Source organism: Nothobranchius furzeri, chromosome 3 (assembly GCF_043380555.1).
Source record: "Nothobranchius furzeri strain GRZ-AD chromosome 3, NfurGRZ-RIMD1, whole genome shotgun sequence".
Taxonomy (NCBI): Eukaryota; Metazoa; Chordata; class Actinopteri; order Cyprinodontiformes; family Nothobranchiidae; genus Nothobranchius; species Nothobranchius furzeri.
In genome coordinates this window covers 73,317,475-73,339,106 of record NC_091743.1, presented here as the reverse complement: position 1 = coordinate 73,339,106, position 21,632 = coordinate 73,317,475, and the positions used below count along the sequence as shown (strand labels likewise).

General features: G+C 40.9%; 1 protein-coding gene across 4 annotated transcripts in view; it reads right to left on the bottom strand.

The window, feature by feature from the left end:
• Positions 1 to 21,632, bottom strand: part of cpne1 (copine I) — a 31,273-nt gene that overhangs the window by 6,715 nt on the left and 2,926 nt on the right. The window contains exons 2-6 of one of the 4 annotated variants that reach the window (XM_015958523.2): positions 21,445 to 21,507; positions 6,805 to 6,933; positions 6,542 to 6,721; positions 280 to 354; positions 110 to 181 (exon numbers count right to left, since the gene is read on the bottom strand). In XM_015958523.2, coding sequence (XP_015814009.1) covers positions 110 to 181; positions 280 to 354; positions 6,542 to 6,721; positions 6,805 to 6,933 — 456 coding nt within the window. In that variant the 5' untranslated portion in view covers positions 21,445 to 21,507. Of the gene's footprint in view, positions 1 to 109; positions 182 to 279; positions 355 to 6,541; positions 6,722 to 6,804; positions 6,934 to 7,852; positions 8,546 to 13,930; positions 17,802 to 21,444; positions 21,508 to 21,632 lie in introns of those variants that run through there. The other 3 variants (XM_015958521.3, XM_015958520.3, XM_015958519.3) reach the window with 3 other exon arrangements.

Below are 21,632 nucleotides of genomic sequence, written 5' to 3'. Positions count from 1 at the left end.
TTTTCCCCAACACTGATAATAACATTTAAAAATCACTGCAAGGAACTGACAAAACTAAAGATGACGTGGAAAAAAACGTCAAGCCAAGGGAGAGAAACAGCACATGTACCTTTTTGTCAAGCTTTTTAGCTTCCAGCTCCAGAATAATGGCTCTGTTGTCCCTTATCTCTTCTGCTGTGACCTACAGAACAGAGAGAAAAATCCACTGAAGCCTCTAGAATAATGCAAATTTGCTCACACAGTTTAATCACATAATTATCTATTTAAATCAGGACATACTGTAATGGTTCCCTTCCCTGCAGGCTTCCCTTTCTTCAACTGGAGAGGTCTGGTGACGGTTTTACTGGAAACTATCTGAAAAACCAACATAGGATGCAACATCTTTAATCAAATATATGAGAACAGATGTCTGCTTAAAATAATGGTATTTTTATGCAAAAATATTAGTGTCAACCTGCAATTTAGCCTCCAAGGGGTGGTAGCAAACAGATATTTATGTGGTAATATCAAGCCCCCACAATGGAGCTCTAAAATTGAATCAAACCCGGAAGTACTAAAAATTGCAGTTCCACCCTCATCCGCTAGGGGCTGGGGTCAGAAGCGAGCAAATCCTCATTGACTCCCATCTTAAAAATACCAATTTCACAGCAGAATTAAACATGTTTACAGCCTGGTACCAAAACATGTTTTTTGTTTAAATTATCTAGTTTACACTCATGACAACTCTGAGGGGGGTGAATTTGTTTCTCACACTTCCGTTTAAGTGTATTAAAAGCCTAAAATTCTGTATAATTAATGAGCATCAGACCCACGTGACCGCCGCCTCAGACCCACGTGACCACAGAGCTAGCTCCGTGGAAAGGCCTCACTAGAGCCTCGGTCTGGCTTGGAAACTGCTCCGGCATTTTGTGTTTGTGTATTCTGTTTTGGATATTATTTGTGCAATTGTTGGACAAAATGACTTGCTGTGGCATTAATTGCACTAATAGAGCGTCCAAGGAGTCTCCACTTCATTTTTTTCGGTAAGTAAAATTATATTTATGTATTTTAGGTCACTGCCGAGCTGAGCTTAGATTTTAACATGTACTGATTAACCATGAAATTTAAATGTAATAGGGTAAAATCCAGTGCATTTAACACAATGCTGCACTTTAGAAAATGGGTTGAAATATAACATGTTGGGTTCCAACTATCGGCTTGTGGAGCTCTCGGGAGACCAATGTTTTCCACCCGTTTCTCCCCTGGCTTCGCGGCTTCTGTTTGCTGCGCGGAATGCCGGCTGGGTCTCCCGGCAGCTCGGCGCATCTCTGTCCGATCGCGGCTTCCGTTTGCTGCGCAGGCTGCCGGCTTGTGGAGCTCTGGGATGGAAACCTTCCCACCCGGTTCTCCCCAGTGAAAGCTCTGTGCATCTCAGATCGCAGCGGCGCTTGTCTGCTGTGCGGCTGCCAGCTTGTGGAGGTCTCGGAGACCTCTGTGTTCCACCCGGTTTTACCCAGCGGTTAGCCCGGCGTATCTCTGACTCAGAAGCTCTGGTGTTGTGCACAGTAAACTCCGGTTGTAGCTAGGTTGCTACCTCCGTTAGCTTAGCTCCCACCTCCGCGTTAGCTTTGGGTTAGCCAGGGTTAGCTTCAGGTTAGCTTGTAGCTAGTTCGACCGGGTGTCGTCAGTTGCTAACCCAAAGCTAACGCGGAGGTGGGAGCTAAGCTAATGGAGGCAGCTACCTAGCTACAACCGGAGCTAACTCTGTGGAACACCAGCGACCTGAAGCTCACATGGAGTTTGTGTGGAGGTTTGTGGCGCTTTTTCATGAAAACTATCTTTCTATGAATAAAAAAAGTATTAAATCGGTAAGTTTATGTTATTTCCTTAATGAAAATATGTTTTGCTTTGAGCAAGCTTTCAATATTTTTAACGTACCGTAGTTTCCGGACCATAAGTCGCTCCGGAGTATAAGTCGCACCAGCCATAAAATGTATAATGAAGAAGAAAAAAACATAAGTCGCACTGGACTATAAGTCGCATTTTGGGGGGAAATTTTATTTTTCTTACAAAATCTGAGACCAAACATTTCACTTTGCAAGACAAGTACCGGTAACAATATCAGAATAAACAATGCAGGCGCAGCAGAGCGCCAAAGTCTCCAGCAGAGGACGCCAGTGTTTGAAACCCTCCCAGCGGGGCAGGGGAGCTCATTCCTGGGTCGGAGCTGGCCCGCAGCAGCGCGCCACAGGCTGCAGCAGGTGATGGTGGGGCAGAGGAGCTGAAACCTGGGTCAGATCCAGTGCGCAACGGTGCGCATCAGGCTCCGGCAGGTGATGGCTGTGTGTTTTTAGTTCCCTGCGGGTCAGGGAGCTCACTCCTGGGCCGGATCAGGTACGTAACTGTGCACCACAGGCTCCAGCAGGTGATGGCTGTGTGTTTTTAGTTCCCTGCGGGTCAGGGAGCTCACTCCTGGGCCGGATCAGGTACGTAACGGTGCACCACAGGCTCCAGCAGGTGATGGCTGTGTGTTTTTTATTCCCAGCGGGGCAGGGGAGCTCATTCCTGGTCCGGAGCCGGCCCGCAGCAGCGCGGTATAGCCAACATAATTTGGTATATAAGTCACTCCGGAATATAAGTTGCAGGACCGGCAAGACTATGAAAAAAAAGTGCAACTTATAGTCCGGAAAATACGGTAGTTATTAGTTTTTGAGATAAATTAGCAGGCTAAATACATTTCATATATTTCCAAAACGTAATACTTGTTTGTATCTTGTAAAGCAAAGTAGCCTTTATTCTGGACTCAGTACAATTCACCAAAAGTAAAGAGATATTATACAGATGAAGTTAGCACAAGATAACTTACTGGAAGAAATTGAATTATCATGAGAACCAGAACAAGAGCCTGATAACAGTCATGTGAAAATAATAATTTAAAAGTATGTATGTACAATAGAAATTAAAATATTAGAATTAGTGTAACTTATTAAGATTACCGGTAGATGTACCTTTGTCCTACTGTGGAGAAATTTGTTTTCTTCCTTTATTGACCAACAGAGTTGTTCAAAAGTACAGAACAAAACATATGGCATTAAATCTTATGACAAAAATGCACCTTAAACAGAGTTTAAGCAGCAAAACATCACTCTGCAAATAGTGTATATATAGTGAGACAATTCATGATTTAAAGTGTTAACTTTCGCCGGTTTTTGTATGCACGTTTTAAAAAATGCTGATACTTGAAAGGTTTAAGCACTTTACACACTTAATTCTTAACATTTAATTTTTGCAATATAAATTGAGGGATGTTATTTTTTGAATAAACTTGTTCAATAAATTGGTGTTTTTAAATAGTATCGAAATTGAGTATCGAGTTTTTCCAGTATCGAATCGAGTTTGAAATTTTAGTATCTTGACAACCCTAGTGTGTGTGTGCGTTTGCATGCATGTGTGTGTGTGTGTGTGTAAAAGCCATGTGGACAGTGTTTGTTAAGACTGGTTCATGCTTCTCTGTCAGCTCCACAATGGACAGACACGCACGGATTGACGGAAGCGTTTTGCTCTCATACTTCTCCGTCTCCTGTAGAGTGTTGCAAAGCAATTCCCCGGCAGGACAACAGAGGGTGTAGCGCTGTTCTGTGTTATCCTGTCATGTATCGGTCCAAGATAGTGTGTTTATATTGTTTTTTTGTATATAAGAGACTTTTTAACACAGACATATTTGTCTCTCATTCTCCTCCACCTCTTCACGCATTCGCCACCTCTAAACCCACGTTTCCTGTCATTTCCGTCCACAAATAAAACGCTTGCTGCGCATCTTTTCACTCCTCCAGTCACGGGGAATTAAACGTTCATGTTTTTAGTTTTTTCGCGAGGTATTCTTCAAGCTTCTCCATGTCTGCCGCTTGTTATCCTCGGCTTTCTTTATGTTTTTGAGGGCCCACAATGGCGGCGCTGTAGACAACAGCGGCGTCCTGACCAATCACAAGCTTGCATTGCCCGTCTCGACTGACGGATGTTTAGAAAAGAGAGCTCGACTCCGTCCGTCCTTGCGGAGCTCTCCGGCAGGCCCGCAAGGACGTTGTGTGTCTCCGCACTGACGCAGACGGAGAAGCATGAATCAGGCTTTATTTATAAAGCATATGTTGTTAGATCTTATCCAGGATCCAGACTTAGAAAATATATATTTTAATTACAGTTTGATTTATTTGACACCAGTAGAATGTTTATTATTTTGTTAATTTCTCCTTAAATGCCTGACATTTTAGTTTAAAATGAATATTTTTCATTCATCCCAATACATAGTTACACATTAAAGACTGACAAAAAAATTAAAATTGTTTATCAGAATAAATATCCATAGAATTAGATGGAAATTAATAGCATGATTGTTTCCCCATCTAAACAGCCCTAGTCAGACAGTTCAAGGGAGGGGAATTTTAATACTTAATAGCTTATCATGGCCTGTAGTAAAAGGTCTAAAATTTGTATAACGAGTAAAACAAAATGCATACTTTATAAAAAAATATAAAACCAAACTCTTGAGTCTATCACTTTATTTGATAGGATATGAACCTTTTAATAATCAACCTTTTAATAATCAATTTTATTAACTAATTTCCATTTTATTAAACTACACTAGTTCTCATGAGAACAGGGCACCCGGTCACGGCTCTTTGTGAACAAATTAGTTATTTAGTCGCTCCCCACCACCACTATTTAACAAATATGCAAAAAATAAAAAAACGAGCGAGTTTATCTGATGGCATACAGACTTCTGTAGACTAACATCAAGCACTATAAACCAACTCACCGAGCTGCAGTATTTCTGTGGTCAAGTCTCTCTCTGAGTCCAAGAGCTCCACAAGTGGTCAGCACGCGCAGCAGACAGGCGCCGCAGCGGTCAGAGATGCGCCGGGCTGACCACTGGGGAGAACCGGGTGGAAGGATGGAACACAGAAGTCTCCCTTCGAGAGCACCACCAACATGTCATATTTCAACCCATCTTTATGTTAAATGCACTGGGTTTTACACCTATCGACATATACCCTATTAATTATTTTACCGTATTACATCTAAATTTCATGGTTAAACAGTGCATGTTAAAATGGTAGTTAGCTAGCTCCTTTGATAAGCTCAGCTAGTGCAAAAGCGGCAGAGACCTAAAATACATAAATATAATTTTACTTACCGAAAAAAATGAAGTGGAGACTCCTTGGACGCTCTATTAGTGCAATTAATGCCACAGCAAGTCATTTTGTCCAACAATTGCACAAATAATATCCAAAAAAGAAAACACAAACGCTACAACTACTGGTCTAAGTTGAGAGATTGAAAATGGCGGAACAGTTTTAAGGAGAGGCCGAGACTCCGACCGACCCCTTCTTTCCACCGGAGCCGTCAGCAGCACGTTACTGCAGCAGCACGTCATAGCTGCTGATAGGAACTGCTGTGGTCAACAGAACCTTTTCCACCGGAGCCGTCAGCAGCCATCAGCAGCGCGAGTCGGCCGCGTCTCAGAAGCAGCATGTCGCGGCCCTTACGCGCCGGTTCTATTTTCTACGCGCGACGCCTCTGAAACAGGTCAAGTTCGACATTTTTGGGGATGGAAAGACAGGAAATCGGACGTGGAAACGGAGCGAAGCTTCCCGAGATTTTCAGAATAAAGAAACGTACTGCCTTCCGGTTGCTTTACTTTAAAAAAAAGTTACTAACTGTGCGGCCCCGTGAGAAGTTATCACCTAGCTAGCGGTCTCCTTTGTTTTTCAGGTCCGTATTGGCAATTATAAAACGGAGAGAACATAAAACACAAACCTTTTGGAGCCATGTTGTAGTTTTCTCCTGCTTGTTGTTGTGTTTACTGACAAAGTCACTCGTGTGACTTCGTGCTCTGTCGGTGACAGCTGCTCCCTTGCTGCTACGCGTCTCTGGTGGGAAGGGCCAAGCAGCAGCTTACGCGAGCAAGACGTGCTGCTGCAGTAACGTGCTGCTGACGGCTCCGGTGGAAAGAAGGGGTGAGGCTACTGAGGCCTTTCCAAGGAGCTAGCTCTGTGGTGACGTGGGTCTGATGCTGCGATCACGTGTGTCGGATGCTCATTAATTATACAGAATTTTAGGCATTTAATACACTTAAACAGAAGAGTGACAAAAGAATTCCATGGCATCAGTTGTCATGAGTATAAACTAGATCTTTTAAACCTAAAACATGTTCTGGTACCAGGCTGTAAACATGTTTATTTCTGCTGTGAAATTGGTATTTTTAACATGGGAGTCAATGAGGATTTGCTCGCTTCTGACACCAGCCCCCAGTGGATGAGGGTGGAACTGCAATTTATTTCACTTCCGCGTTGGCCTCAATTTCAGACCCGCATTGTGGGGGCTTGGGTAATATACTTTAAACTATCTTTGTTATGCTACCAGTTTTGTTTATTTTTAAGATTTTCAGAAACATCCAAGTAACCCCCTACACTTATGATTTATTCAGATTGGATAAAAATGTTATAGGGTTACAATTTTGAATGAATACTTACAATAAATGATGTAATGAGTGTCTGGCATGTACCTGTCCCAGCGTTAGCTCCACCCCCCCCAGGTAGTCATCATCACTGAGGTCAGCGGAGGAGTTATCGATGTCGTAGACTCCCAACTTCAGATTCTGAACCGTCTCAAAGTGATAATCCAGTCTGAGGCGCTGACTGAAGGAAGGACTGGCGGTGTTCTTCACACGCTCAGTTCGGCCCAACTGACATGGGGACAGACAGAGACTTTTATGTAGCTTGGATTGAATTTGTGTGATTTAAAACTGTAGTATGATTATGGAGTTACCTCTGTCCACTTGTCTCCTCCTGCACTCTGCAACAGGACACAAAGAGGATCCGACTTTGATCCAACATCTTTATCCAGCAGGTCGGTGCAGGAAACAGTCAGCTCCACCTTAGAGACACAGTCTGCCATCTGAAAGGGAGAGCAGAGACATTTTACTTGGTTTTTAAAAATATACATGTACAAAAAAGCATTTTAAGGTTTATGCCACAGCGAGGAGATGCTCCTCAGAAACCAGCGTTGCATCAGCGATTGAATGGCAGAAGAATACCACAATACACAACAAAGTAGTCACCGACTCCACCCTAATCACTCTGTTCCGTGACCTCAGAGGTCTTCATGAAGCAGCGGAAACGGTTTTAATAAAGTAAATGTAAAACAATTCACTGATTAATCCATAAAACTTTCATTTCATGATTTTATCTGGAGTCAAAGTGGTTTTCCTTCCACTTCTTTTATTGTTCTTTTGCATTTTCCTTTTTTATTGATGAATGAGCTTATCTCTGTGGGAACTTCCTGAGTACATCAGTTTTCTGCATGCAGAACCGGTCTAACAACATCAAAGATCCGCTTTCCCAGAAAACTTGGTTAAAACTGTGCGTGTCATTTTTTCCCCACCACAATCCAAACCCAGAAACTCAAACTCAACACAACTGGTCCACGTCGATTGTTCATATTAAATTATGTTTCGTGTTTATTAGATTTTCCCATGTGATTTTCCTCACGATTTGAATGAAGGAGGTATAAATCATCTCTTCAGAACAACACGAAGTTCATGTTAATTGAGTCTTCAGCTATAAAACAATTATCTGTCTAAATCGCTTCTCGAGAGCGTTTTTCTTCAAACATCTGGGGAAAACCATCGACATATAATTTTTTCGGCAAACGGATACCAACCAACCACTCCCACATCCACACAGCGCCGCCGTTTGATTCTACAAGCCTCTGGAAGTAGCAAGAAACGGTACCTAAATCTTCTATTCAGAAATAAACACATTTTCGCCCGCTAACTGTTTTAATTGCAACCCTAAGGTAAATAAAAACGTTTTACCTCAGCTCGTCAAGTCAACAACTGTTGCAATGCTAACAGAAAGTAGCTAAAATAACACCGGCGCTCATTGATAGGTCAGAAGGCAAAGCGGTGGTGTGATTGGACAAGATGGCTGCCAATCACTGCTGTCGAGGAAATCGCACACGCTTTCACAATAAAAGTGGTGACACAACCACATTAATGGAAGGAATGGCAGCAAGTAGTTTAAATATTTACGTCATCAGTCAGTGAATATTTCAGAGGAAGAACACAAAGTATATTTTAAATAAACTGCAGGAAATGAGCCAAAGAGGAAACTTTACCATTTTCTTTAAATTACTATTTACAATGAGAAGCATTGTGGTCAGACTCAGATTCAGGCGCAAATAGCTTCTATCGCTTCGCTTGGCCAAATCTATGATGCGATTGCCACAAAAAGAAAACACACTAAAATAACAGCACAACAGCTTCTCCTGCCCTGTAAAAAATAATGGTAGTGTGTGTGAAACAATGTTTTATAACAGGTATAATTTGATTAAAGTTTGTATTGTTTGGTTTCCACTGCAATAACATTGCAAAATATTGTCACAATTTACAGCCTCCAATTTTCAACTGGTAAAGCAACAGTAGGTCTATGTTTGCTCTCGTTCAAATCTTACAAATTAATCTTTATACAAAGTTATAGAAAAGCTGCGCACTACAGATTTCAGTTCAAGCCACAATATAGAGACAACTTTGAGGGGACTCATTTGTTCTCAGCATTTATACTGTAGTTTAACATTGAAAACAAGTTTCTAACTTTTAACAGAACACTAATAAAAGAAGCTTCTTCTGCTTCAGAATGCAGAGAGAATGGACTCAAAATGAAAAAAAAAAAGAAAATGCAACCTCTGCAGGCAGAAAAAAGGTCCATCTATACAGAAACATCTGTCTTGCAGGCTGGATGTGATTCTATTGATTCACTCATGCACATTTAACTCAAAAACACCAAATTGGCCTGCTATTATATTTCTCATTCTAGTAAATGTGCACACAATGTATTTAGCCAAGCAACTTCCTGTTGCGTGAACACTACAGACTACAAGCAGAGTTGCTCAACATCTGAAAGTTACCACCTCCATCACACTGTTTCTTTCCAGCAAAGGCTGCAGCAAACCTCTCTACTCACATTAGATGTCAAGTTACGTTATGCCATCTCATATCATCTGCAATGTAAAGAAATGCTAAATATCTGCTTCATCTATGAGCCATTAATAGGAAACTAGCATGCATCTCCAAAACACACACTAATTGAATTTAGATGGCCACAACTGAACGTTTGAAGTTTTAATTATGTTCTGCTCTCTTTAGAGACTTGCATCAAAAATTGACTTATTTTATGAAAAATAAAATAAAATTTACTTTAGTTTAAATGTATAATGTGCAAAGTAAAATCTGATGAAAACACTTGATTATGTAAAAAATTAAGGACACTTGTAATTTACAAGTCATTTCAAGTTTTGATAACACTAATTCCACAATACATTTTATAAAATGAGACATTAACTTTTCAGAATTAAATTAACCGTTGTGTTAATGGCATCATTTATGGCTTAAAGTCTTTACAGAACTGAAAATCAGTTAGCAATTATAATTTATATATATATATATATATATATATATATATATATATATATATATACATAGATATATTAGTTTATAGCTTTTTAAGTGTTAAAAATGACTTGTTGTATAATTTTTAATGTATTTTTTAGACCATAATTTTTGTCTGTAATGTAAATAGCTCTAGGCTATTTAAACATTACTATGTGGGCTTAAAATTAACAGATGACTGCAGATAAAAATTAAATAAACCATTTGGCAAATTATTATAATTTGAAGCTTTAACAGTGAAATCATCCGTATTTAAATCTTCAGCACTAAATTTAACACATTTTAAAGGCTGTCATTAACATCCCACCTTATGCAGTGTGTGGTTTACTGGCTACTCATCTGCACAGGTGTACCTTTTATAAGAAGGCACATTTAAAAGCTAATCTAATTTTGCATGACAGCAAGATTCTGGTCTTTAACCATCTATATCCTAATGTGGTAATCAGAGTATTTTTGAGTCCTTCACTCAACTGCAAACTCGGCCTTTCAGTAATCAAGAGGAGGGAGCACCAGCAGCTCAGCGGTTTCTTAACTAACTCTACTCACACAGAATTTTCCTTTTCACCCAAACATTTCTGCCATCCACACACTAGCTGCACAGTATCCATTTTATCTTCACCAACCAGTGTTCCAGCTCTTTACTCACTCACTCACTCGTACCTGTTTGGAGGTTTACCATTTCCTGAATGCAGTCTTGCTCTTCAGACCAAACTCTTGCCACTGATGATTTCTGCTAGCCTAGAACTCTAGATATACCATAGCAGAAGCAACATGATTTTGCTTTGCAGGTTGAGTCCACCCACGCTCAAGCAGAGCCTCAGCAGACCCAGCCAGTCTTGTTTCTTGTCAATCACAGCACTCTATCGGTTTGGTGGGTGGGATGTTACTGCGACTGAACGAACATACAAAGAAGGCAGCGGCTTGTTGGACTATTTAGACTTGGGCTTTTCTTTGAGTTAAGAGCAGACATACATACTTTTATTTAGAAAAAGGATGTATTTGCATTTTCTTCGATAGTGTATGGCAGACTGCCTCCTTGACTGACATCCGTGGCAATGAGGGGAAAAAAAGACAAAACAATCTTTTATATAAAACCTCTCAAGATAAAAATCATGAGGCACTTCACAAAAACAGTCACGTGTTTGAGTATGTCACTTTGTTGCATGCAGTGACGTGCAACAGTAGATTCTGCCCCATGACTGAGATTTTCTATGGGTTTGGCCAGACTATACATACAGTGGGATGCGAAAGTTTGGGCAGCCTTGTGAATTTATAGATTTTTCCTTAATCACTGAAAACTGCTGGTGTTAAGCCCCTTTAAAAAAAAAACAGTTAGATCCCTTAGTGATGAATAATTAGACCAATCTCTAATCTCCATTTCATTGGGAATATAATCGAAAAAGCACTAATGATCCAGCTAAACAACTTTCTGGAGACAATAACCTGCTAGATGGTTTTCAGTCAGGCTTAACATCACAGCACTGAGACTGCACTTATTAAGGAATTAAATGATAATCATCTAAATACGGATTCATGCAAAACATCTGTGCTGATGCTCGATCTCACATGAATCACAAAATCCTTCTTGGTAGGCTCATAAACTGGGTGGGATTAACAGGCACAGTCCATAGTTGGTTCTGATCATATCTCAAAGACAGGCGTTATGTTATCTCTACTGATGATCACAAATCAAAACTGATCTCCATGGCAGGTGGGGTGCCTCAAGGCTCAAATCTTGGACCACCGCTCTTCAGTCTCTACATGCACACCTAGGGTCAGGTCATAAACAATACCATTACACATAGTTATGCAGATGACACCCAGATCTACCTCGCTCTATCACTTAGTGACTGTTGTCCCTTCGACTCACTCCGTCAGTGTTTGCATCTAATCAAACTTCCACCAGTTAAACAAAGACAAGACTGAAGTTATTGTCTTTGGAATTAAGATGGATATGATGAAGGTTATTACTCAGCTTGACTCCAGAGGAATAATGACAAAGACCCAAGTTAGAAATGTTGGTGTCATAATTGATTCAGACCTGAACTTCACTGCTCATGTTAAGACTATAACTAGATCAGCGTTTTCTCATCTTCATCAAATAACATGACTCAGGGTCTCATGTCCAGACAAGACCTAGAGAAACTCATTAATGCGTTTACCTTCAGCAGGCTGGACTATTGCAACAATCTTTTGACTGGTCTTCCCCAAAAAAGCTGTTTAGCAACTGCAGCTTATTCAGAATACTGCTGCTAGAGTCTTAACCAGAACCAAGAGAACCAAGCACATCACTCCTGTTCTTAAATCTCTGCACTGGTTACCAGTAAACTACTGAATTGATTTCAAAGTACTTCTACTAGTTTAAAATGGGGCCAGAATAAATGTTAGATCTTCTTTAGGTATCTACGCCCAGCAGGGCTCTGAGATCCTAAGTAAGCGGTCAGCTGGTAAAACCGAATCAGAACCAAACAGGGTGAAGCTGCTTTTAGCTACTATGCTGCTCACATATGGAATCGGCTTCCCCATGACCTCAAATGTGCCCCAACTCGAGAAACTTTTAGATCAAAATTGAAAACCTTCATGTTTTCATTGGTTTTTGAATGACTGTTCTGCACTGTAACTGGTCACTTTTTGTCCTTTTCTTTTAATTGTTAAATCAAAATTTAATTTGAGTGCACTTTTTATGTTGATTTTTATTGTTCTTGCTAGTTGAACTGCCTTTGTGTGTGAGATGTGCTAGATAAGTAAAGCTGCCTTGCCTTACACAAGGAGGTGCTTGTATGCGAGTGATGCAGAGGAAGCCTTTTCTCCACCCATAGCACAGAGACTCTTGAGGTGCGCCAAAGCACATGTGGACAAACCTGCTTCACTTTTGAATAAGGGGCTGTGGACTGATGAAACTGAAATAGTTATTGGGCATAACAAGGGGTGTTGTGCATAGATGAATAAGAACACAGCACTCCAAGAAAAACACCTACCTACAGTAAAACATGGTGGTGGCTACAGACCTGAATATGATTGAAAATCTAGTGTGGGTTAAAGAGAGCTGGCCATGCTCAGAAGCATCAAACCTCAATGAACTGAAGACGTTTTGTAAAGAAGAATGGTCCAAAAATACTTCAGCCAGACTCGACTCTCATTGGAAGCTATAGGAAGGATTTAGACTAGTGGCTGTTGTTTCTGCAAATGGAGGATCTACTAAATATTGAGTTAATTAATTTTTTTGTGGTGCCCAAATGTATGCACCTGCCTAACCTTGTTTAAACAAATACTGCACACTTCCAGTAAATCCTATAAACTTTGTTTCGCTTCTCAAATATCAGTGTTTCCTATATAATAGATTTAACAGAAAAATGTTATCTAACAACCAACGATTTGTACAGGAAAATCAGGAAGATTAACAAGGCTGCCCAAACTTTTGCATCTCTCTTTATTCACATGTGTAGAATGGCTTGCCAGACTAGATTTCTACTAGAAATACTTCAAAACATTAAAGGACTGCTTGTCAAGTTAAGAATGAAAAGATGCATTATGTGCTGCAAAGAAGCTCAGAGCAGCTGAGGCAGCCAACTTAAAAGGTTCCTCGAACACTTTCATTTGTACAAATTGGAAACTATACAGCACATGAAACTTTGTTGGGGCTCAAAATGACCCAGGAGCCATAAAAAGTCAAATACAACCCCATATTAAAGCTCTGAGGGAAAGACTGGTTTGCCTTAACCAAGACATCAATAATAAATAAGCTGCATGCTGATTGGCCGGTTTGCTCGAATGGCTTTAGGACACTGCCTGAAACTAGAAACCCTCTGTAAAAATGTGTAGAGTATATGAATAAAGCAAGCTGTCAGTAAATCAGGTACTCCCAATACACTCTGGAATGTTGCTCCCACATTCTTTGTCATCTTCCTCTTCTCGAACAAGAACATTAGCAGTAACTTGGGCTAGAGTTGCTCTATGATTAGCATTACTGCTACGAAAATCGGTATACTGCCAACCGTGAAGTGGATTATAAGGTTTTGTGCATCAACACCTATGACCTTTTAAACCAGTTTTTCTCAGAACCAAGTTTCTCTGTGGCCATTTCAAAATAACTCGGTTGCATAGGAAAACAAGCCAGATGGCACCGGCTTCAAGGTATGGTACATTTGACACCCCAAGCTGCCTATATTCAAGACGGTAAATGTAGTTTTAATTCTAGGAACTTTTAAAAACATGTAAATGTATAAACGTCTCTGCTAAAAAGATAGCCCTAGAGTAGATTTAACGTATTCCTGCAATGCACAATAATAATTTAGCTTATTGATGACCAAACACCTTTTGATGCGCTTGATACATGGAGCATATGTATATTAAAAAAAAAAAACATTATTCACATGACTCTATGCTCACCAAAGGCAAGTTTCCATCATGAGAAAGTGAAAAGCAGACAGCTGCAAGAGAACAACGCAGTTGACAAATGTCCTTTTATTAGCCAACGGAGAGTAGACTCCACATCAGGTATGGTTATAGGATCATACAAATTAATTCACACTGAAATTACAAACAAATATGAGATAGAAACATAAAAATTCATAATCAACCTTACAAGCAACATCATGCTACCAAACTAAAAACACTACATATTTGATCTAAGCACAGTCCAACACCTACTAAGCATGAGGGGGAAGAAAAGAGGGTTTTGGGGGTAGCATTATTCAGAAACAGCAACATCAGGATATTGAGACAGAAACTTAGCAGCAACCCCACCCCTCCCCAAAAAAAGATGAAAACATGACTCTTCTTTCCACATCCATTTCACAGCATCACTTTACCAACAGCTTTAAGTCGATGTCTCCACAGGAAAAGATATGTCAACTGATCACAATTGACCATGCCAAAATAGCTTTTCATCATAATTTTATCATAGCAACAGGGATTTGGATGACTTCACCACAGCAGCAGATTTTACCACAGCAACAGAGGATGTTAAGATTTTAATGTGGCAACAATGAAGATAAAACACCAATTGCAACAGAACAGACATTTTATAATGACAACATGCTGGTTGTTCTTCACTACAGCAACAGAGCATGTTAACATTTTGCCACAGCAACAGTGCATGTAAATTTCAAACCACAGCACCAAAGCATTTTAAAGCATGTACAGCATCAATGTTTTGGAGCCTCTTTACAATAATCAGTTTAACATAGCAAAAACAGGTGACTGTAGACATAGCAAAAAAGCTTAACTGTTGGGAAAACTGAGTAGGAATGGACCAAACTCCTTTAATTGTCATCAAAGTAACCATGTTGACCACAACCACCATTGATTTATTCAAGCAGTCAGAAAAGCAACTGGAGGAAAAAAAGACAGGTGTGAATTACAATCTTTAATGGAGACCGCAAAGGACATGGCTTACCTGTTGATTTTTACACAGAGATGTTTTGATAATGACTGACAGTCACTGAACAGGGCAAAGTCCTGATGGGGTTCTTGAAGAGTAAGTGTGATTCAGGATAAAGTATGGGTGAAGTGGACTTTTTTCATAACAGACTGTTGATCCAGGCAGTTTTACATTTTTATTTACAGTTTCCTTTATGTGAAACTTCAGCCTAGGCTTATCTTGACCTTGCGTGCTCCAATAGGTCTGTCATTGAGTTCCATGACGGCAGCAGTGGCCTCCTCATGGTTCTGGAAGGCCACCATTGCTTCGCCAGTTGGCATGCCTTTCTCACTGAACTGTAGACAGACTGAGCCTGGCAATACTTGGTAGCCATAGAAAAAGTCCAAAATCTCATCCACACTAACAGTGAAAGGCATATTCTGCAGTTTTACAACTGTTGGGCCAGCAGGAGCACGTTGATTGTTGGGATTATTGGGATTATTGGATCCTCCTGGAGCTGGCTGGTTGCGGAGGTTTTCTGTCCCTGGAGTGAACACTTGCTGTCCACCAGCAGCTCCACCAGCTGGATGTCCCTGGTTGTTGTTGGTCCCCCCTCCTCTGTTTTGTCCTCCAGTACCACCTTTTCTGTTGGTATTGTCAAAAGGTGGCATACCTCTGAGTCCATCTTGGCCATATGGTGCTCCTCCCACAGTTCCAGGACGAAAGCCAGGTGGCTCCAAGATTGGTGGTCCAGGAATTCCTGGTACTAGGGGCGGAGTGACACCAAGATTCACTTCCCCTAGCCCTGCAGCTATTGGGGGGAGAGGAGGGGGGCCTGCCAGTCCATTCCCTGGAGCAGGGAATGGAGTCACAAAGGGACTGCTGTTGATGTTCCCCATGGTGTTTCTGAAGAAATTAAACTCTTCACCACTGACTCCGGCGAAGGGATTGATTGGGGTTTGCTGGGGACTGGGCTGCACTTGCTGGTGCTGATTTTGGTTTTGGTTCTGGTTGCGTTGCCCTCTCTTGTTTTGAGGTGGAGGATTTCGCTCAATTTCCTTCATCTGCTCAAAGGTAACTAGATGAATAAAAGCATCACGGCCATTAAGTTTTTGCCTATGCAGCCTTTCAACCTTGCGAGCATCTTCCTCAGTTTGCAACTGGAAAATGGCTTGCCCCAAACCATTACCATGGCTATCTGTCAGAACCTTGAGGGTATCCTCATAAATGCCCACACCTTCAAGGAAGGCACTAACATCCTTTCTGGAAATATTATAAGGGATATTGGTAATATGGGCACAATTCCTTGGAGATTTCATGCCATCCTGGTTCTTGCCATCCCCCTGGCCTGATTCACGTTTACGGATAGCATCAATCTTTTCAATCATCCCTTTTCGGCTAATTGGGTGAACTTGGATAAAGCGGGAGCCCATATATTGCATGTGAGCTGCAAGAGCATGCTTGTAGTCTTGTTCTGATTTGAATTCAAGGAAGCCCTCTCCTGTAGCCCGCCCATTTGGGCCATAGGCAATATAGATGCTATCGTCCACAATGGACAAATTCTTAAAGAACTCCTTTATCTGTTTTTTGTCAGCTTCATAAGGAAGACCCTTTAGATAAACACAGAATTCCTTTCTGTGTGGAGATCGTGACCGGTCTCGTTGATCTCTGCCTAATATTCCAATATTACTACGGCGGAGTTGTTGGTCCTGTAACTCACTGTTACTTGGTTTGCCGATAGTGTGAGGAGAAAGAAGTGTCACACTGTCATTAAGGCTTGCCCACTGATGGGCAGAACCTGGGGTTATCTCAATGAATCTTTGGCCCATCATGCCACCACCTCTTTTCAAGGCCTCAAAACTGTCTTGGGGTGAAAAGAACTTGACCATAGCCCTGCCATTTAATCGACCATGCCCATCCCTATGTAAGCGAACCCCTTCCACCCCCAGACCACGAAAAAATTCTCTGACTTCCATCTCTGTACAGGAGAATGGGAGATGTTGCAGATGAACATACAATTCATCTGGATTGGTTCCTCCTGCCCCAGTGGCTGCAGCAGCAGCTGCAGCTTTCATATGGGCCTGAAGGCCAAGTGAGGCCAGAGGAGAGAGAGGGTTAAAAAGCATGGGGTTCGGAGTTCCAAGAGGAAGGCCTGAACCTAGTCCTGCTGGTGGAGGTAGAGAAGGGTTGAAAGGAGGAAGGGAAGACATATGAGGAAGGTGAGACATAGGTGGACCTGGGGGTACTTGGGATAGTGGGGCAACAGAAGGGATTGGGGGGAGAGTTGACACTGGAGGAGGAACTGGAATTGTAGGAAGAGTAGACATAGGGGGCATAGATGGCATGTTGGAAAGTGGAGGCATCGGTGGGGGGCCTGCACTGAGTGGCGCCAGAGCTGTCGTGATTGTTGGGGTTGAGCTGTAGCTGTTGGGAAAGTTTGGCACCACATTGGATAATGAGACAACTGCTTTGCTGCTCTGTTGTTCTTGAGATGTGCTTACTGTGGTCACCGAGCTTGGGGTGTTACTGAAACCCTGGTTTCCATGGCTACCAGATCGTGCTCCTGCCCCTGATTGCACTGTAGTAATGGAGGCTGCACTTGCTTGACGGTTAACATTTCCTGCTGCAGGTGCAGTTATCTCTACAGCTCCAGCTTCAAACCTACGGCGGCTAAGTTCAATCATATTCTGCATTTCTGTTTTGCTACTAAGCAACAGTGACACTTTTGAGTTTTTGATGGACCCGCCTGTTCGCATCATCCCTAGTCGAGCATCCTCATCAGTGCCAAACACGATGAAAGCTTCACCATGTTCACCCCCAACGATATGCACTCCCCCATCAGGAATGGTGAGGCCAGAGAAGAAGTGTCTGATGTCCATGGTGCCAGCCACTATGGGCAGACCTTGCAGCCTGATGACTACTGCCATACTGACTGCTAAACAACAGCGCTACAACCTGGGGAGAAAGTAACACTACCATCAGACAAAGAGCAGAAAGGAGAGTAGATTCAAAATGCTTCTCAGAGTTCAGAATTTATAAGCAAATAAAGTTATAGCTTAACATTTTCTTCATAAGAATTTTTCACAAATATTTTGAGCCTGACTTGGAAAACTAGAGGTGCTTTAAAAAAATTAAGATAAGAATTTTGAAAAAAAAAATAATAATAATAATAATAATAATAATAATAAACTGACAAAGCAGCTAAAAAGGATTGCTTTAATATGTTTGATAAATTTGTCCCATCTGAAAATGGTCGGATGAAACATTGCATGCATTTGTCAAGAGTAAAAATAACAAAGAAAGCAATTATAAGCATAAACAGAGTGATTTTCTTTCAAGACAAACACATAACACTGAGTGGAGATATTTTCATTGCTTGGTTCTTTTAAACAGAAAAAAAGAGAGTTGTTCTGTACCTTGCTTTGCAAACATTTCAGCTAATAATGCTGGGTGGACACTGTGCGACTTTTTCACTCGTAGCACTCAGCTTCAGCTCAAACTGTACAACTTCCTCGCAGGGCATATCTCACGAGCCATGTGCTCACACTGCACGACCCAGTTCTCGGATGCGACCTGACTGCTCACACTGTATGTCTGGTAGCAACACGTTGGACCTAAAAAATAAGCTAAAAGTAGCAGTTTTTACACAACACGTCAGACTTTTTTGACTTGTTTTGCCTGTTGTCCTTCAGGAGTGCTGCAGGAGGACACACATGGATTTATGGGGGTTGGAAGAGGAAAACAAAATAAAGAAAGTAAATCTGTGTTTTGTGATCAGTTTAACTTGACATGAACACAAATCTGTGTTTTGTGATCAGTTTAACTTGACATGAACACAAATCTGTGTTTTGTGATCAGTTTAACTTGACATGAACACGACAAACACGCTTTCTTGACCATCTTAGTGAGTAAAAAAAACGTGTAGAAATAAAAACGAGCAACGTGTGTTATTAGGGAAATAGCGGGCGAGCGGTGTTGATGCATGACTGCGCATGCGCCGTGAGCGGTTCTGGTACGTTTTGTGTCGCAGCCGCTCGCTGCGCCGCTTCAACAGTGCGATACCCTCACGAGGGACGAGCAAAATATCCAACACTCCAGAAGTCCGTGCGAGCTCACGATTGCTGATCGGTAGCTGGCCACGTGGTGTTAATCGCCTCTCGTAAGCCCCTGTACACTACACAACGCTCAGCGCAAAACTCTTCCCGATCTTGTGGATTCTCGCACGAGTGGAAAATCGGCTCAAAAAAGTGAAAAAGTTGCACAGTGTACGCCCGGCTTTACTTACAATAGCCATCAGAGTTGTGCAGATGTTGGTGGCATAACTTCTTTTTCCATTTATCTGTGGGCAGCAGAGGAATGACGGTAACTCTGATGACAGCTATAATAATTAGCCGAAACATTAGCAAAACAAGGTAAAGAAGAACTCATTTTTTCTTTGTTTAAAAGAACCAACCAATGCAAGGTGACAAAATACACAGAATGAACGTACAGAAGAGTGGAGATATTGCTGTACATGTCATTCAAGCCAATTTAAGCCATTTGAAAAGGACATGAGTGCATGTAGAGTAGCATTACTACCCATTTCCTACCAAAACCACTGGTCCTAATGTAAAATCAGCATTAACTCAGTGTCTTACAAAACTTTAAAATTGTATTACTTAACAGACTAGAAAAGCCAAGAATAAGCCTTTTAACTGTAAAACAAATTCTGTATGCATCATAAGCCTTCATGACAGAAATCTTGCTACATGTTGGTTCTAAACTAATAAAGACTTGGTGACACAATGGAACTGTTATTACTTTTTTTTTTACTTAAAATAAGGACATTTGTGGGTATCAAAATGCAATGAACTGGTTCCAGTCTGGATATCTGGGTGAAATCAGCAAACCAAAACTGATGAAGTTTGGTTCTTGAAATAGAGCTGCACAATGTTTTTTCAATAATTAACATTGTAGTGTATGTGCGCACGATAGGTCCCGCTGCAATGTCAGACGCAACGGGTTATCTTAAGGCCACGCAGCAGTCAACCAGTCACAACTGTTCTAACTTAGCAGAAGCAGGCTGTGAGTGGTTGGTTATGTGAGATTTTGTTTTCGGAATTTCATTGGCTATTTGAAGCATCAATCAACAACACGCTGTACTGCAACTGGTTCAATGCACAAATGAGAATGAGGCAGCACTTTGACCTATCAGCTAATAGAATGCTGAGTACTTTGCTGCAGCAGGTGAAGTATTGGTTCAGGTAAGATTTTGATCGGAAGTGTGAAACTAATACTAACAAAGGTTATGACAAAACGTTTGACAGATGCTTCGGAATGAAAATTTCTATGGTTTTCAGCATTATATCTAATCAGATTGTGGACATAAGATTTGTAGTGGACTATTTCTTTGTATTACATTGACTGGACCCTTGTTGAATAAAAACGTTTTTTTGCTTAACATGATTCTGTCAATGACACGAGCCTTTAAACGGTAAGTTGGGACATTATTTTGCATTTCTGGGTGGTTTGACAAAGGCATTTACTGTGTACAGTTTTGATTTCATCATGGTAAAAAAAAACATTGATTTGACCCCAAAAAAAATTAATTTACAGCTCGTGGTACCACAACGGGCTAAATGTCAACCGGATGGCAGGAGTAAAGCATAACTTAAAATGCTATTCAAATTATCTGTTGAAAACTGTTGTATTGTTTAATATTGCAACACATATCACAAGCTAGGGCTGCTCTATCATGGCAAAATGAGTAATCATGATTATTTTGACTGAAATTGAGATCTCAATTATTTAACACGATGTTTAATTAACGTTGATAACACAAATACTCCAAATACTGATAACAAAAGATAGATATTTATTTATTGTAAAAATGTTCTATATAAAAATAAATAACAATCATTTAGTCCTGTTCAACAGTGTCATGGTGGCTTCGTACAGTAGCGGCATATAGCTCAGATGATAGATCAACTATTGTTATTTTCTAGGGTGAGAAATAGGACGTGTGGTGTGAGAGTGGGCGGAGACACTCACAGGTATGTCTTGCACTGAGAGTTTTCAGCACTGATATAAATCTATGGCTCGCTGTGGACATCGTTACGTTTTCTACTTTCTTGAAGGATGGTCCAGAGTGCAGGATGGTTTATAGCTAATCTGAAGAGAAAATCGCTGACAAAGTTCTGCAGAAAGTAGCAATGGGTCATCAGAAATGTTGCTAGGTTGTTCTGTGTGTGCTTTTGGGGGAAAAAGTCATCAAGGAGATCTGAAAAGTGGTTAGAAATAGAGGTGTGCTTGATTTGCAACTAGGAGCAGAGCGAGAGTAACCCGCAAGGGAGGAGCAAACAATCGGCTCATTTTGCTTTTATAATTGTTCAAAACCCAGATTGGAATTCAGATTTTAAATCATTAAATCAGCCAGCCCTACCGTAAGCTTAGAAAAATAGCAATGTACATTTTTATCAGTATTGTGCAGCCCTATCTTGAAATGATGTTTAACTGTTTTCTACCTTACAATGCACAGTTATGACTTTTAGATTTTCTTCTGAGCATGTAATATGTTTGGCAAAAGTAAACCATAAATCTCATGCAACTTGAAACTCACCAATGCAACTAAGCAGTGTGTATAGTTTCACAGAGTAACAGGGTCTCTGCAGGACACTGAAACCTGGTGAAAAGGTCAGAGAAACAAACATTCCTGTTCAAAACATTGGTCACACAACAAAATGGCAATATTACATTAGCTGCGGGTGACAGACATTTATCAGCAACTGGGGAACTGTATTTATTTTT